The sequence below is a fragment of the Carcharodon carcharias genome, chromosome 17 (genome assembly GCF_017639515.1).
Source record: "Carcharodon carcharias isolate sCarCar2 chromosome 17, sCarCar2.pri, whole genome shotgun sequence".
Lineage (NCBI taxonomy): Eukaryota > Metazoa > Chordata > Chondrichthyes > Lamniformes > Lamnidae > Carcharodon > Carcharodon carcharias.
The window spans coordinates 74,825,166-74,840,972 of record NC_054483.1 but is presented as its reverse complement, the minus strand read 5'-3'; the positions used below and the strand labels follow the sequence as shown (position 1 = coordinate 74,840,972).

Sequence of the window (15,807 nt, the reverse complement as noted above, 5' to 3'; positions counted from 1 at the left end):
TTCAAAGGAGGGGGTGAAATGTTTCACCTAGCCGGAAGAAGTTAAGAAAGTGTGTTTATTTTTCCCAAAGTTTACTGATAAAATTGGTTCTATGAAAAATTTTTATTATTAGGAAAGTAGAGTTGAAAAGGAATATTAGAACTATGGGATTTACATTGGAAAGGGGGAAATCTATATAAAGGAGATGAGGTTGTGTGTAGGGAAGAAGGAATTCTAAGATCTAACAACTGTGAAAAGTCTTCAGTCTCTGTGCCCAAATTGCTGTCTGCAAGAACTGAAGTGAAGAAAACTTACTTTGAATTCAACTGATTAGAGTATCGTGTTACTTTACCTGGGTCTTTTAAAATTTATGTGTTTTACAGTTGCCTTAACGGAGCTGTAACTGGAGTTAGATTAACTAGGGAAGCTAGGAGTTATCATAGCAGAAATTTGTAAACATATGTATGTGCTTAAAATCATTTCTAAATAAATAAATGTTTAATTTAGTTTTGTAAAAACCCTCTAAGCTTCGGTGGCCTTCTTTTTACTGGATTCAAAGCCCACATCTTGAAATAAATACAAATTGCAAATATCTGTGGCAGCTGCTTTAAGTTTCCCTCTGGGATTTGGGCAGCTTGGCATTTACCATCCGGCTGCCATAAGGCAGGTTGTCTTATGAGGAAATGTTGGACAGGTTAGGCTTGTATCCACTGGAGTTTAGAAGAGTAAGAAGTGATTTGATCAAAACATTTAAGATCCTGAAGGATCTTGACAGAGTGGATGTGGAGAGGATATGTCCTCTTGTGGGGAAATCTAGAACTAGGGGTCACTATTTAAAAATAAGGGGTCACCCATTTAGGGATTTCAGAGATGGGGAGAAGTAATTTCTCTCAGAGGTTCATGTGTCTTTGGGACTCTCTTCCTCAAAAGGCAGTGGAAGTAGGGTCTTTGAATATTTTTAAAGCAGAGCTAGATAGATTCTTGATTAACAAGAGGGTGAAAGGTTATTGGAGATAGGCAGGAGGTTACAGTCAGATCAGCCATGATCTTATTGAATGGCAGAGACGGCTTGAAGGGCCAAGTGGCCTACTTCTGCTCCTAGGTCGTATGTTCGTATGATGAACATACATCAATTCATTGATTGTTTTTCTTTCCACTGACATTGTCAGTGCTGAAAGTCTCACTGCTAAAAGTGTAACATGGGTTCAGTTAGTAGCATGCTGGATTGAGCCAAAAAATTGTAGTTTAATACCCCACTCCAGGACTTAAGCACATAATCTAGGCTGACCAATCAATGCAGTACCGAGGGAGTTCAATTGTACTTTTTAAAGATGAGCAGAGAATTCTCCTGATGTCCTAGCCAACATTCATTCCCCAACTATACCAAAACAGTTTATTTGGTCATTCATCTTAGTACTGTTTGTCGGACCTTGCTGTGTACAAATTGCTTGTGTGTTTGCCTAACAGTCAACAGTTCAAAAGTAATTAATTGACTGTAAGGCACTTTGGAATGTTCTGAGGATGTGAAAGTCAATATATAAAAGCAGGTTCTTTCCACCTTAACACAAGTGGTCAAAGAGGTTTATAATACCTGAAAACAGAAAGTGGGAGCAGGATCCTTCCCAACAGCAACCACTAACAGTAAACAAAGAGTGAGACAGCTGATAATTGGGCTGAGATACAGGGAAGCCTGTAGTAACTGAAGGTATAGCCTCTTCTGCTATCTATCAGGGGTCACGTGATATTCTTGGAGGCTTCAACCAACGAGCCCAAATTCGGGTAATCCAGGGGTGGCGGGGCTTCCTGGCAAGGGTCCTGGTCGAGCATATAGCACCTGAAAAGCTCTCTGTAATAAAGTTTATCTGTTCCTTGTTAAAACCTGTCTGCTCCATCAAGTCATTACAAGATCAGTCTGCAAAATTGAAGAGGACAATACTGGAAGCAAGCTATAACAATGGAAACAGGTGGATGTTGTTGAGACAATTAAAATGGTCCAGATGAAGGATAATTCTATTGTGTATATGCCATAATTTCTCGAATCACTTCCGTAGTAGATTACAAGAGTAAACTAAGGACTGGGGTTTATTCCTGGAGTGATAGAATTGAAAAGTAAAGAGATGCTAAGTTTGTATCAAATGTTGGTTAGACCACACTTGGGGTACCATGTACAGCTCTGCTCACTATATTATGAAAATTATATAGAGGCACTGAAAAGGCTACAAAATATTACATGGATATACCAGAACTGCGAGGTTATACCAATCAGGAAAGCTGGAGCTGATCTAATAGAAGTCTTTAAAATTATGAAAGATTTTTATAAGAGTTGGCATAGAAAGAACGTTTCTACTTGTGGGCAAGAGCAAAACTGAAGACCATCAATATAAGATAGTCACTAAGAAATCAGCTAGGGAATTCAGAAAAAAAACTTTATTTTACCCAGAAAGTGATGAGAATGTGGAACTTGCTGCCACAGGGAGTAGTTGAGGTGAATAGGATAGTTGCATTTATGGGGAAGCTAGATAAGCACACGTGGGAGAAAGGAGAAGAGTTACACTAATAGGAGAAAACATGGGAAGAGGCTGAGGTGGAACATAAATGCCAGGATGAACTAATTGGCCTGAATGGCCTGTTTTGGTCATTTATATTCTATATAGCAAAAAAGCGGACAAAAACACAAATAATGAAATGTTGCCAACTCCTATTGATTAGCTGCCTCAAAACTTATTAAATTCTTTGCAAAGCGTTGGACTTGATGACAATACAGCCAGCTATTAAGATTTTATTTAAAGTATGCATTCTTTAAGCAGGCAGAGTTTCCTATAGGCCGGGTAATTCCTGAACAGCCCAGAAGAATTCTGCATAGTTGATGACTGTACTGAGAAATCAGTAAAAGGAAATGGATATCCTTTCATCCACCTACACTGATGACACAGCTTCATATTTCCTTTCTTTGATCTTACTCTCCTCTCTCTCTCTCTTCCTGTTCTTTCAGAGGCTGTTTGGGTGTCAATGAATTGCGAGGGCTGAACTTGTGATGCATTTTGAGCCAAGTGTAACCACAGGAAGCCCATGCCACACTTGTTATAGCAGAGGGGAGGAGGAAGATGCACACTTCTCGCGTCAGTGACTCAGTGAGAGAGGGAAAGAGCTGAAGTTGCGAGAGAGAGTCCGAGCTCCTTATTCCCTCCCCCCCACCCCTCCTCAAGTCTCACCGAGGATCATGTTCGTGTCCAAAGCTGTCAGCCGGCTGAGCCGCAAGCGGCCACCCTCAGGTAAGGGGGACACTCGCCGCTTCCAGCCTCATCTCCGCTCAGCAGTCGGGACTGCGGCTGGTTCTCTTTGCTGGGTTATGGCTCTTGTTACCCCTCACGCGATCCCCCTCTCTCCTCCACCTCCTCACCCCCCCTCCCCCTCCTCACCCCCTCATCCTCTCTCCCCTTACCCCCCACCCCCCATTCCCCCCCCCCCCCCACCCCCTCTCCCGCTAACGGTTTTTTTTTGCGGAGTTGCCGCACTTTACGAGAAGCCGGCTGCCCGGGCGGAAAGTTGTGCTGAACGCCGGCCCCTCGCTGTCAGACTCACTTTTGCGCCAAAATGCGGAACTAGAAGCTGGAAACTGCAAGATAGAAAGTAGCTGACTCCCCAAGTTTCTCTTGATCTTTAACGGTCCAATCTGCTTTTCTTTTAAATTCCACCCGCCAGAGAGCTCTTGCTGTTTGCTAAATGGTTTTTTTTTATTGGTGTTAGTCCAAGAATGCGCTTTCTCGACCTCATGAATGAGGAATTGGCTACGGGAAGGACTTGCTACCGCTTTTCTTCGTAATTTTTTTACCATCTGGCAGCACTTAACTTCTTTAGAAGTACTAGTTTTCTTTTCAGAACAAAGTACAGAGGAAAGTTAGGAGGCATAATGTATTTGTATGTGTAAATATTCTTTACGCATCTGTTATTTCTTCTTATCAGATTTCATTTGCCCTGTTTGGAGATTACCTGTCTCACAAGATAGACAAACATCACTTATACAGAACAGCCATTTTGTACATAACTAATTGGTTAAGACATGCATGACAAGTGTGATGAAACTGCTTCCTTCACTAAGTTTGTGTCCTGGGCAAAACTAGCCGCTTTGGGATCCAAACCATGATCATCTTCATCATACTGGTATTACGGAAAAGGAAATTAGTCTGAGCTCCCTTCTCCTTTACCTGGGTTATTCGTCTACTGTGCCCCCTTACTCCTATCATTGATCTTTAATGATTAGATACTCTTAAGAAGAATGCGTTATCAGTACATTATGTCTTCCTACATGCCTTAAACAGATTCTCATGCACTGTACATTTGGTTGACTGAATACTTTCCAATTATTCCAGTATCCACTTTGCAGTTGGAAAGCAATGATTGAGACGGCGTGTATTTATCTTTGAATCCCATATTCCATGCTTGTTGTGACATAAGATATGGTATAGGTTTAAATTAATTCTACATATACCCCACTGGGTTAATTAATGTACAGGTTTATAGGTTTGGCTGATTGTCACATTTTTGTTTCCTTTGTGCTACCTGCAATCCTCATGATTGCGAAAAACAATCCAGTATTGAAATAATGATTGTTGTGCAGCAGGGTGAGATTTTACATTTATTGTTAGTTTTAATTCAATTGGCTCTGCCTTATGTATACCTAAAATGTAATATTTCATAGTGGACATGATTCTCAGTAATTGAGCTTGACAAACCACAAAATGCAGCTCTGAAATATGCAGTGAGATATAATTGATTAGAATCTGCAGGTTTCTCTCTGATTCATTTTTTTCATTGGCACAACAAATACTTTTTCCAGTTCACTGCTGTGATCATTATGATAAGTGTTGCAGGTAGTACAGGTGCCAGTAGCTAACAGCATGGTTTGTTAAGGATAGCATGCTGTTACTCTACACTATGCACACCATGCTGTTGAGATTAGGACTGCATTTCATAACATAGGCTAGTGCAAAATTTTTTTGAAATCTTCTGAAAATTGTTTAATTTTCATGTTTCAGTGGTTTAACCATGGTGATAAACTACAATTTGTTTCAATAAGATAAAATTAAATCTCATAAGATTTTTAAACATAAGTAACAATCTCCAAAATAGAAAATTCAGGGAAACTGACCATGTATGTCAGCTGATGCATTGAAGATTATATAGATTATCAACAAAGACTAACATATATATTAACATGCTGGTTTAGTGTGGCTATACATAATGCAATCAGACAATGAATTAGTACAAAGCCAGATATCAACACAACATAATTGTTACACCCAGCTATTAATAAATTAAACAATGCAGGCTAAAAGTTGGAGTAAAACTCTTGCACTGTCGACTTCCTATTAGTTAAATCATGCTAGTTTGAGTGCTTAGATACCCAATACTGTAATTTCAACATTTTTTAAAAGAAAGTTACATTTTTGAGAAAAGACTCCCAAGAACTAGATATTATGAATTCACTTTTTTGAACACTGACCATTTAGGAATTCAGGAAGAGAGGTAATGGGATTTGTAATGCTTATTGATCAGCGCTTGATACATTTCACACTTTCCTTCTAAGGGTCTTTAAACGTTTGAATCCTAACAGCGTTACAGTATAATTTGAGTCCTTGACAGAAATCTTTGTATCCTCACTGGCTACGGGTGAGGTCCCAGAGGACTGGAGAATGGCCAGTGTTGTTTCATTGTTTAAGAAGGGTAGCAGGGATAATCCAGGAAATTACAGCCGGTGAGCCTTAAGTCAGTGGTAGGGAAATTATTGGAGAAGATTCTTCAAGACAGGATTTACTACCATTTGGAAGCAAATGGGCGTAATAGTGAGAGGCAGCATGGTTTTGTGAAGGGGAGGTTGTGTCTCACTAATTTGATTGAGTTTTTCGAGGAAGTGACAAAGATGATCGACGATGGAAGGGCAGTGGATGTTATATACATGGATTTCAGTAAGGCCTTTGACAAGGTCCCTTATGGCAGACTGGTACAGAAGGTAAAGTCGCACAGGATCAGAGGTGAGCTGGCAAGATGGTTACAGAATTGGCTTGGTCATAGAAGACAGAGAGTAGCAGGGTGCTTTTCTGAATGGAGGGCTGTGACTAGTGGAGTTCCGCAGGGATCAGTGCTGGGACCTTTGCTGTTTGTAGTATAATAAATGATTTGGAGGAAAATGTAACTGGGCTAATTAGTAAGTTTGCAGACGACACTAAGGTTGGAGGAGTTGCAGATAGTGAAGTGGATTGTCAAAGGATACAACGGGATATAGATCAGTTGGAGACTTGGGCGGAGAAATGACAGATGGAGTTTAATCCGGACAAATGTGAGGTAATGCATTTTGGAAGGTCTAATACAGATAGGAATTATACAGTAAATGGCAGAACGCTTAAGTGCATCGACGGGCAGAGGGATCTGGGTGTACAGGTCCACAGATCACTGAAAGTGGCAACACCGGTGGATAAGGTAGTCAGTAAGGCATATGGCATGTTTGCCTTCATCTGCAGGGTTATTGTGTATAAAAGCTGAGAAGTCATGCTGCAGCTGTATAGAACCTTGGTTAGGCCACATTTGGAATATTGTGTGCAATTCTGGTCACCACATTACCAGAAGGATATGGAGGCGTTGGACAGGGTGCAGAGGAGCTTTACCAGGATGCTGCCTGGTCTGGAGGTTATTACTTATGAGGAGAGGTTGGAGAAACCTGGATTGTTCTCACTAGAGCAATGGAGATTGAGGGGCAACTTGATAGAAGTTTACAAAATTATGAGTGGCATGGACAGAGTAGATAGTCAGAAGCTTTTTCCCAGGGTGGAAGAGTCAATTACTAGGGGACTTAGATTTAAGGTGAGAGGAGAAAACTATAGAGGAGATGTGCGAGGCAAGTTTTTTTCCCAGAGGGTAGTGAGTGTCTGGAATTCGCTGCCAGAGGAAGTGGTGGAAGCAGGTACGATAGTGGTGTTTAAGAGGCAGCTTTACAAGTACCTGAATAGGATGGGAATAGAGGGATACAGACCCCGGAAGTGCAAAGTGTTTTAGTTTGACGGGCAATATGATGGGCACAGGCTTGGAGGGCTGAAGAGCCTGTTCCTGTGCTGTACTTTGTTCTTTGTTCTTTGTTCTTTGTTCTATAATTGTTACTTTAAAGAAGTGGTCTGTGTGTATTTTGGATTTTTGAGATAGTGTTCACAAGAACTTCTTTTGCACATTAAGATAATTTTTCACTATTGGTGCTTGGTGTTTTTAATGGACCAAGTAGAGTCACAGAACATCGAACAGAAATTAGCAGATATATAATCTGATTTCCAGGATAGGAAGAGTAAATAATGACCCAAGGTAACCCTTAAATTCATTAAAGTTACAGGATGCAGCAATTAATACGGCGTATTGTTAAAACAAAATGCCATCAGGAGTTTTTCTATTTTACTTTTGTTTAAATTATGCATTTTATTTACAAAAAAATCCCGACTTCTGCTTTGCAAAGCTAGTTCCTGCCTAATGCAAAAATCAGGAACCAGCGTTGCATACTGGACAATATTGCTATTTATAAAGCCAACATATTTAATCAGTGAAGCAAAAAACTGACAAAAGGATCAAATCTCAAGCAGAATATTTGGTAAGTGTGATACTTTCATTATTTAGTGTTCTGTTTGTTTGTGATGAGTTGAAATTTTAACTTTTTTATGGCTAATTATTTTCCATTGTGAGTTAGTTGTCACTGTCATAGCTTTAATGTTCAAAAGGATTACTAATATCATGTCAATATTACCTACCGTTTTTGACAGCATTAAAGAGATGATTATCAAATGAAACTGATGCAAAATTACAAAGAAAATAAAAGCAACTGATGGAAAACACTGGTAGCTGCTTTCCACATCTGTGCCATAAGCATCATTAAATGCTTCCGATCATCTAACTTTACCTTATTTAGACAGTGCCCTTTTCCTAATATATTGCGTCTATAGCATATTAAAGCTTAAATGAAATGCATTGTGAATTGCTATAAATACAGTGATTCATTTTTAATTTACAACCTGGATTTTTTTTATAAAATGGACTTAATTTGTAAATTGGTCTATTTGATTCTTTGAGAGAAATCCCATTTTGTGAGAAAATATGTCAAATTAGTTACTTAATGCAAAACTTAACATCAGAAATTATACGAGGGGAGTCCAACATATTGCTATGCATTTTCACAGAATGATCTGTTCTAACACTTGTGTTAGCATTGGATAACCTTTTGCACTAATATATTTCTTCACTAATTTAGGAACCCATTCTTTAGAAACACATTAGCAATTTCGCCACAACAAATACACATGAATAAATCTCTCAACAGGAAAGATTTAATAAAGAAAATAGAGCAGCTTTGTCATTTGTTTGCCATTTTCTTTATGCCTCCATTTAACCCTTTATCCGAGACCATAGAATGGTTTGGACATTGACAACAGCAACAGAAAAGCCCAATGACAAAATATATCAATTGTTGGGAATCATAAGTATCAGTGTGGCATTGACTCTCCTTTAATGTGGAGCTTGAAAGGGGAAAATATAGCCAAACACATCAAATTGGATAGTTACTAATATAGGTTTATTGAGAACTGGAATTATACTACTACAGAAATCATGGGCAAAATTTAATGCCCTGTGATTGGCCAGCAGCTCTCAGGGGCTGGATTTCTGCCCCCAGGTTCCTTGATCTCAGGGAAGGCCTGTCACTGCCCACTCAGGCACTTAATTTGGTGGGCCTTCCCAAAAGAAGGTGATATGGGGCTCTCATTGGCTCTCTAGCAGGCGGGTGAGACCCCTGTCACTTCCATTAAATACCATCCTTTATGGTCAGTTGACTAAATTCCATCAACTTTTTGATAGAGCTCAAATAGACTCCTAAAATCTTGAACCAAAACTTGGATTGTTAGATAGCTCTGTTTTGTATTTTTCATATTTCTTTTACTGAACTATTTAAATTTGTTACACTTTTACTACCAAATTACTGCTGATTCCTTTTATTCAGTTTTTAGCAAATTGCGTTTCAGGGCTTTTTAAAATATACTAGGCTGCATAGCAATAAGATATAATTGTAATCATGAAAGGGACTCACTAAGTTGACATTACTTGTTACTGGGTCTATGAGAAGACCTGGATAAATTGTACTTGGGTGGCAACAACATAAAATTTCAGATAAATGTACAGTAATAGTTTCATGTTGTAGTACAGTTACAAATTCTTATCTTTTAAAACAGAATTCTTCATTGGAAAGATGTTAGTAATCAGAGTTTATTACACACACACACACACACACAAAAGCATTGAAGTATTTGAAGAGGTTTATAATATCATGTTGGGTTGAAGGATATAGTTGCAATAACAAATCAAGAAAAACTTAAAATATAAAAAAAAAGTCTTTTAGATCCAACTTTGTTTCCAAAATGGGGAAGAATAGTGAAAGGAGGAAGGAAAATCCCATTACTTTAGACTTTCGTAGTGCCATTTTGGAAACACAAGAAATACATTTCAATAGACTAAGTAATCAGTGTGATAAAAGGCTGTTGTGTGCATAAAACTATTGTTTATAAAGATATCTAAAGCCCTTAAAGACTGTAACAACATTGTAAACTTTGATTGCAGCATATTTTCAGTTTAAAAAAATAGTTTGGTATATATTTCTTTGTTGCCATCTGTATCAAAGTATGGTCAGCTCCTCTGATGGCTGAGTGAGTGCCATCACTGCCAGGTGTGACAGTGAATGATACTGTGTATTTCTGTCATTTTTCTAAGTTAATTGATTGCAGTTGAAGCACTATAGTTACTTTCCTTTGCCTAGATCTTTTGTTTGCAAAGTATTTTCTAACCTGGCAATTCTGCACATTTCTTGTAACCTTCTGATCCTGGCTGAAGCAGAAATGGATTTCTCCAGGGTAAGTCCAGCAAGTGTAGTAGAGTTGGGGGAAGGAGAATGTAGTAAAGTTAGGGAAAGGAGAGGGCAGTAACTGCCATACTCAGAGATGTTTTTAAAGGTCCAAGTGTGGGCTATGGATGAGTGGATGAGTCAGTGAATGGGTAGGTGGATGAGTGGATAGCAGATAGTCATTGTGATGCTCCGTTGAGTTACACAGCTGTTAGACCAGATAGTAAGCTGTCAAACAGTTCCTGGGTAACTATCCAGGTAAGTCCTGCATTTCTGGCCAAAGTCTCCACTCCAAGCATGGCAGTGAATGCATTTGCGGAGGGTCCCGGGCAGTAAGTAATCAGCCCATTGGATGTTTAAACTTCCCAGGTAATTCCCACCTATGTCTAGCATCAGGGCTTCCATGGGGTCCTGATGCACATCTCCCAATGCATGTCCCATAGCTGACGAACTGGAGGCTGGAAGATTTGGGCCATTGGTTTTAGGAGAGAAGGAAGGGAATGGCAACTTACATTATTTAATGCCTTTAACCTAGCAAAACAAATCAAGGCATTTCATAGTTGAAGGGCATCAAAGAGCTTGCATGTCAGCTGTTTAACTTACCAGCAACTAATAGCAGGCATCCAGTTCTTCAATCTTGATTTAGAACATCAACGTGAATGGTCAGCATTGGAGGCAGTAATATAGCTACTGCTGCTGCATTCACACTGCTGCTAAAATACCCAGACACTTCATTAACCCTGTGTAAAGACAGCATGATTAGCCATTGTGGATCAAGGACTTCAAAGCTATATTCATATCTCAATTTATAGTGTAAGCCACCAAATTCATTCAGTTGACTTATGCAAAGTTGTCAAAAATCATGTAGTAAGTGTATGATGTAGCTACAGTCAGTGTGACAGGATTGGCAAAGGTTCCTTTACTGAAATCATTTTGAAGGTTTGTAGCTTTCCTCACTTGTTTGAGTTACCTGATAATATTAAATCTGAATGTAAACCAAGATTTTAAAAAAATTGTCTGTTACATTTTGTGAGCTAAAACTTTGGGGAAAATTCAATGCCATAAAAATGCAACAAAATGTTTCTGTATGCATATGGTTTATGTTAATATGTTTTGCACCATAATGATCTTTATTTTAAGCAGGTTAAAATCCTTTATAAAATACTGGCCAGATAATTTCTTGTCAATATGTGAGTGCTAATATTAAATGTGCAATTTTACTCCTTAGAGGTATCTTTCCTTCTGTTTACTCATTTTAATGAAAAAAGCACAGAATAAAATGAGATAATCATATAGACCACGATCTATTTTTATTTTATGTAAGTACTGCAATATCTATTTTTTCATTGTCTATGGAAGAGGAGAGATAATGAGCAGACAACAGATTTTCTCACTGACTGAAGTAAACATACAGAAGTAAATTTCATACTACCTATACTGTCGTAGGATTTACAAAATTGTCAGTTGAAAACTTTGAGTGAAAAATAACGTGAAATCTATGAATTTTCCAATGATAGTAGCAAAATTTGGAATTACTGAGTAAAGTTTCCATTATCTTTCCTGCTACTGATATTAAACAAACTGTCTATAGTTCCCTGGAATTACATTAACTGTCTGCCTCTCCTTTGGCATGGTTCTCTTTTTAAACTAATGTTTATAGATATGTAATAGTGCCTCTGCTATCTCTTTCCCAACTTAATATGAATGGATGAAATTCACTTGGACCAGAGGTTTTATCCTATCTAAGTTTGATTTGTCAGTTATCTACTCAATTCTATTTAAATGTCTTTGTCATTTTTATTCTCTTCTAATTTCATGCCTACCTTCTTAGTCTCCCTGGTAAGTACTGAGGCAAAGTAACTATTCAATATTTCTGCTATTTTGCTGTCGTTACCAGTCAGATTACCTTTTGCATCCATAAGTGGGTCTATTCCTCTTTACTTTTCTTTTGTTATTGTAGAATACTTTACATATCTTGCTAATTTAATTTTGTCGTTCCTCTTTGCTTTCCTAAACTCTTCATATTTATTGTTTACATGGTGTAAGTTTTAGGGGTTTTGAGATATAAAATCCTTTTAATTCAAATATCTAGATTCTGATTTTTAAAATTTATAACAACAGGGTCCTGACCTAACAAGGTACAAACAACCAATATTATGAATCAGTAGAACTTAAGCAAGATGTTATATGTTTTATATACTTAACACAATAAAGACTCATAGAAATTTCTTATCCCGCAAGACTCAGGAATCCTTGAATGCTGTCAGCACAGGCGATGCCCTTCTTCCGTCTCTGAAGTAACAATGGTGAAACTGTGCCAACAGAGACTGAGTTCCCAACTTATATCTCCAATTCTGACTGTTCCTCGTCCCTTATCAGGAAATAGCCAGAATTAACTCTTTTCATTGGCTTAGGGTGAGGGTCATCCGATGTCACGTCCACTTCTGTAACTAGAGTCATGTTGGCTGAGACAAATGTTGTCTCTTATTTCTTTTAGGCCCCAGGAGTTACATTCCATTGTAAACAAATGACAAACCCTTGTAAATGCAGAGCAGTTGTACAATCAATGTTACATCCTCTTATCAATAATATAAACTAACGTAAAAAATTCATATAGACATGCTAACATATTCCCATGGATACTAAGGAAATTAACAAATGTTAGTAGTAATTCCTAGCATATATGTTCTGTCCTACAGATATGGTTAATAGACCAAAGCAGTTTAAAACCTATTTAAAATACATGTATCTTGTTTAAAGGCAAGGTATCATACTTAGTTCAGGCTGCCGAGTTCAAACCTTTTGCTTATTTCTTTAAAGCTGACAAAGAGGCCTCAAGTAGCAAATTTAATTAAGACAGATGTAACTCCTTGAATCCAGACCTTTTGGCACCTTTAAAGTCAATTGGTGCATCACGTTCCTCATAAGCAGATGCATTAACTGTTAATGTCTCAACTAGCAGAATTCAAATTGAACTATTTAAAAAGATGGCTAAGATACAATCCTAAATCATTACTTCAATCCAATGTAGAATCTCCTTTATTGTCTATGTAATTACTGTATACTTTTTAAAATTTCACTTTCTTTTTGTCCATGATGTTTCATCATTTGCTAGTTTTCTTGCTTATTTAGAGAAATGTATTTCTTCTGAACTCCATTTTAAATATTTCCCACTGCTCTATCTTGTTAAAATTTCTTTCCAGTTTACCTTTCCAAGTTCCATTTTCATATCCTCAATTTCAGCTTTTTTCCTATCTATTACTTTAGTTGTTGTGTTACTTGCATCTTTCTTGATCATTATCTTAAATCTGATTATGTTATGATTGCTATTGCTTAGATGTTCCCCTACACTTATTATTTTCATCTGTTCTGGTTTATTTTCATTACTGGAACCAGCGGTGTTTCCTCTCTGATTGAGCTTCTTGACTATAGGGTAAGAAAGTAGAATGCACAGCAAAAATTCTATTTCCCTTTCTGTTTGTTAGGTTACTACAATGTTGTTGAAATCTCCCATGATTATTTGATGTTTTTTACTCGTTTCATAGATTTGCCTATATATTTCTTCCACCACTTCCTTTCCACTATAAGGTGGGCTAGAATACCACTATTAAAATGATCAATTCCTTCCAATCTGTTGCCTTAGTCCATATGAATTGTGTTTCCATCTTATCAGTTATGCCGTTTTTTTTCTTCTACGATCATAATGTTGTCTCTAATTAGTACAGCTACCCCACCTCCTATTCTTCTTGTCCCATCCTTTTTAAATACATTATATCTTGCAATATTTAACTGTTAATATAGCCTTGTAGTTATCCCTACTACATGTGGCTCTTCATTAAGAATTATTGCCTCGAGTGTCGTCATTTTGTTTTGCACATCTCTGTACAGGCACTTTAGTTGGTTTTTATTAGTTGCTTCTCTCACATTTTTAAGTCATTTTATACTTATGTTCTGTATAAAACTATATCTATTTCCTGACCATTTATCTTGCTCCAATTCCTTTCCTTGGTTTGACTTGTACTTTCCTCTTCTATTTCTTTTATCTTCAGATGCTAGCTATTTTTGCCAGATACCTCCACTTGTCTTTGTAAGGTCCTATCCACAACTTTATTTGTCCTTTCTGCTATCTCATGGTCAAAATTTCTTTCCCTAGTTCAATTTTCATACCCTCAAAATTAACTTTTTTTTCAAATCTACTACTTCAGTCTTTTCGCTTTAACTGTCTTTATATCATTTTTATTCTCCAACATCATGCCCACCTTAGTCTCCCTGGCAAATACTGAGCAAAGTAACTAAAAATATTTTTGCCATTTCACTGTTATTGCCTGAGTTTATCTTGCATATCCTTTTGTGGTCCTGTCCCTTTCCTTATATTATTGATTTACCTGTAGAATACTCTATTTCCTTGTACATAGCTTACTAATTTAATTTTGTAGTTCCTCTTTGCTTTCCTAATTTTGTTTTGACTTCCTGTTCAGATGGAGCCCTTCCTGAATCAGTATTGAACAGAAAATCAGTTTTTCCTCTTGTTTTCGTTTGTCAAACAATGCCAATAGTAACAGTTTTATGTCTTGACAAATTCTCAAATACAGAATAGTTACATGAAATATCCTGATACATTCATAAGTGTATCAGTTTTCTTGAATTATTTGGGATTTCTTGAAGAAAGTGCTTTGCAATTGTGCAACATTCAAATAAGCAACTTTATGTAATAAAATTACATCATAAATGTTTTGCTGGTTATTGAAATGCGGAGATATTTTAACGTTGGCACAAATAGCCTGCCTGTTTTAAAATCTGGGACAAAAATGCTGAGTCGTCAAACAGGGGAGTTGATGAAAGATTTATCAGGATTTAGAAATATCCTGGGACTAGACTTATTGATCCATGGCAGAACATTTACTTAAGCTCTAAATTCAGCTAGGAGACAAAACTGATTGGCCAGTTTACTTCTAATAGTTTACAGTCTGCCAGGCAGTAATATTCAACAGTTCACTCCCCAAATAGCCCATGTTTCATTTACTTTATATAAACCCATGACTATTTATTTTTGGAGTGAAATTGAGACTGTTGCCAGTTTGGCTGGTGAACTGCTAGTGAGTACAATGAGAATTCTGTAGCAAAGCAGAAATGTTGGTTTTTAAACAACTCAGTTGTTAATTTCTATTATAAAGCAGATAGGACACTATAATCTGTGTATATCTGTAAAGTTAATGCAAGCTACCTTGAGGAAAAATGCCATCCATTGCTTTACATTGGATGTAAAAGCAGCCACAGAAGAACCAATTTAGCTTGGCGCTTTGACATATTTGCAATTTCAGTGGAAAGCATTTGACTTCAAGATCACTGATTGGATTTTTTGATACTGAGATTTCTCCTGTCAGCTTTATCTATTAGACAATATCAGTGATTTTTATTTATGTTCTTTAAAGTTTATCCCTTCTGTTCCTCCGAGGTCATTCATTTTCACGTGTTCTTTCAGCTGGGGCAAGTGGATAGCTGCGAGTGTAACTGTGGGGGAGTCTCCTTTTTTTGCTTGTTCTTACTGTAAGAAGTTACTGTTTGTTCCTTTTCAAGTGTGTATTTGGTATTAGAACCACTTGTACCATGTAGCAATGGTCAGTCCAGTTTGCTTTTACAAATCAAATAATAAGATATCAGAAACGAAAGCTGAATCATAATCCCTCCACATTGTCTCACAGATATGCAACTTCAACCTATTAAACCATCCCAAGGCACTCCATAGATGTGTTAAACAAAATCTGAGACTGAACCACAGATGATATGGGGCAGCATTTTCCTGTCGGCCGCGGTGCGCAGTGATGTTGGGTGTGCATCCCGACGTCACTATGCATCATTTAGATTTTCAGTTTGGCTGCCAAACTGTCAACGGCCACTTAAGGCCTTTA

The 15,807-nt window shown here is 37.5% G+C and overlaps 1 protein-coding gene across 1 annotated transcript in view; it reads left to right on the top strand.

Moving 5' to 3' along the window:
• Window positions 1-2,978: 2,978 nt before the first annotated feature.
• LOC121290029 (regulator of G-protein signaling 10-like) overlaps window positions 2,979-15,807 on the top strand; it is a 54,139-nt gene continuing 41,310 nt past the window's right edge. The window contains exon 1 of the mRNA XM_041210170.1: window positions 2,979-3,251. Within this exon, the coding sequence (XP_041066104.1) occupies window positions 3,200-3,251 (52 nt within the window). The 5' untranslated portion in view covers window positions 2,979-3,199. The remainder of the gene's footprint in view (window positions 3,252-15,807) is intronic.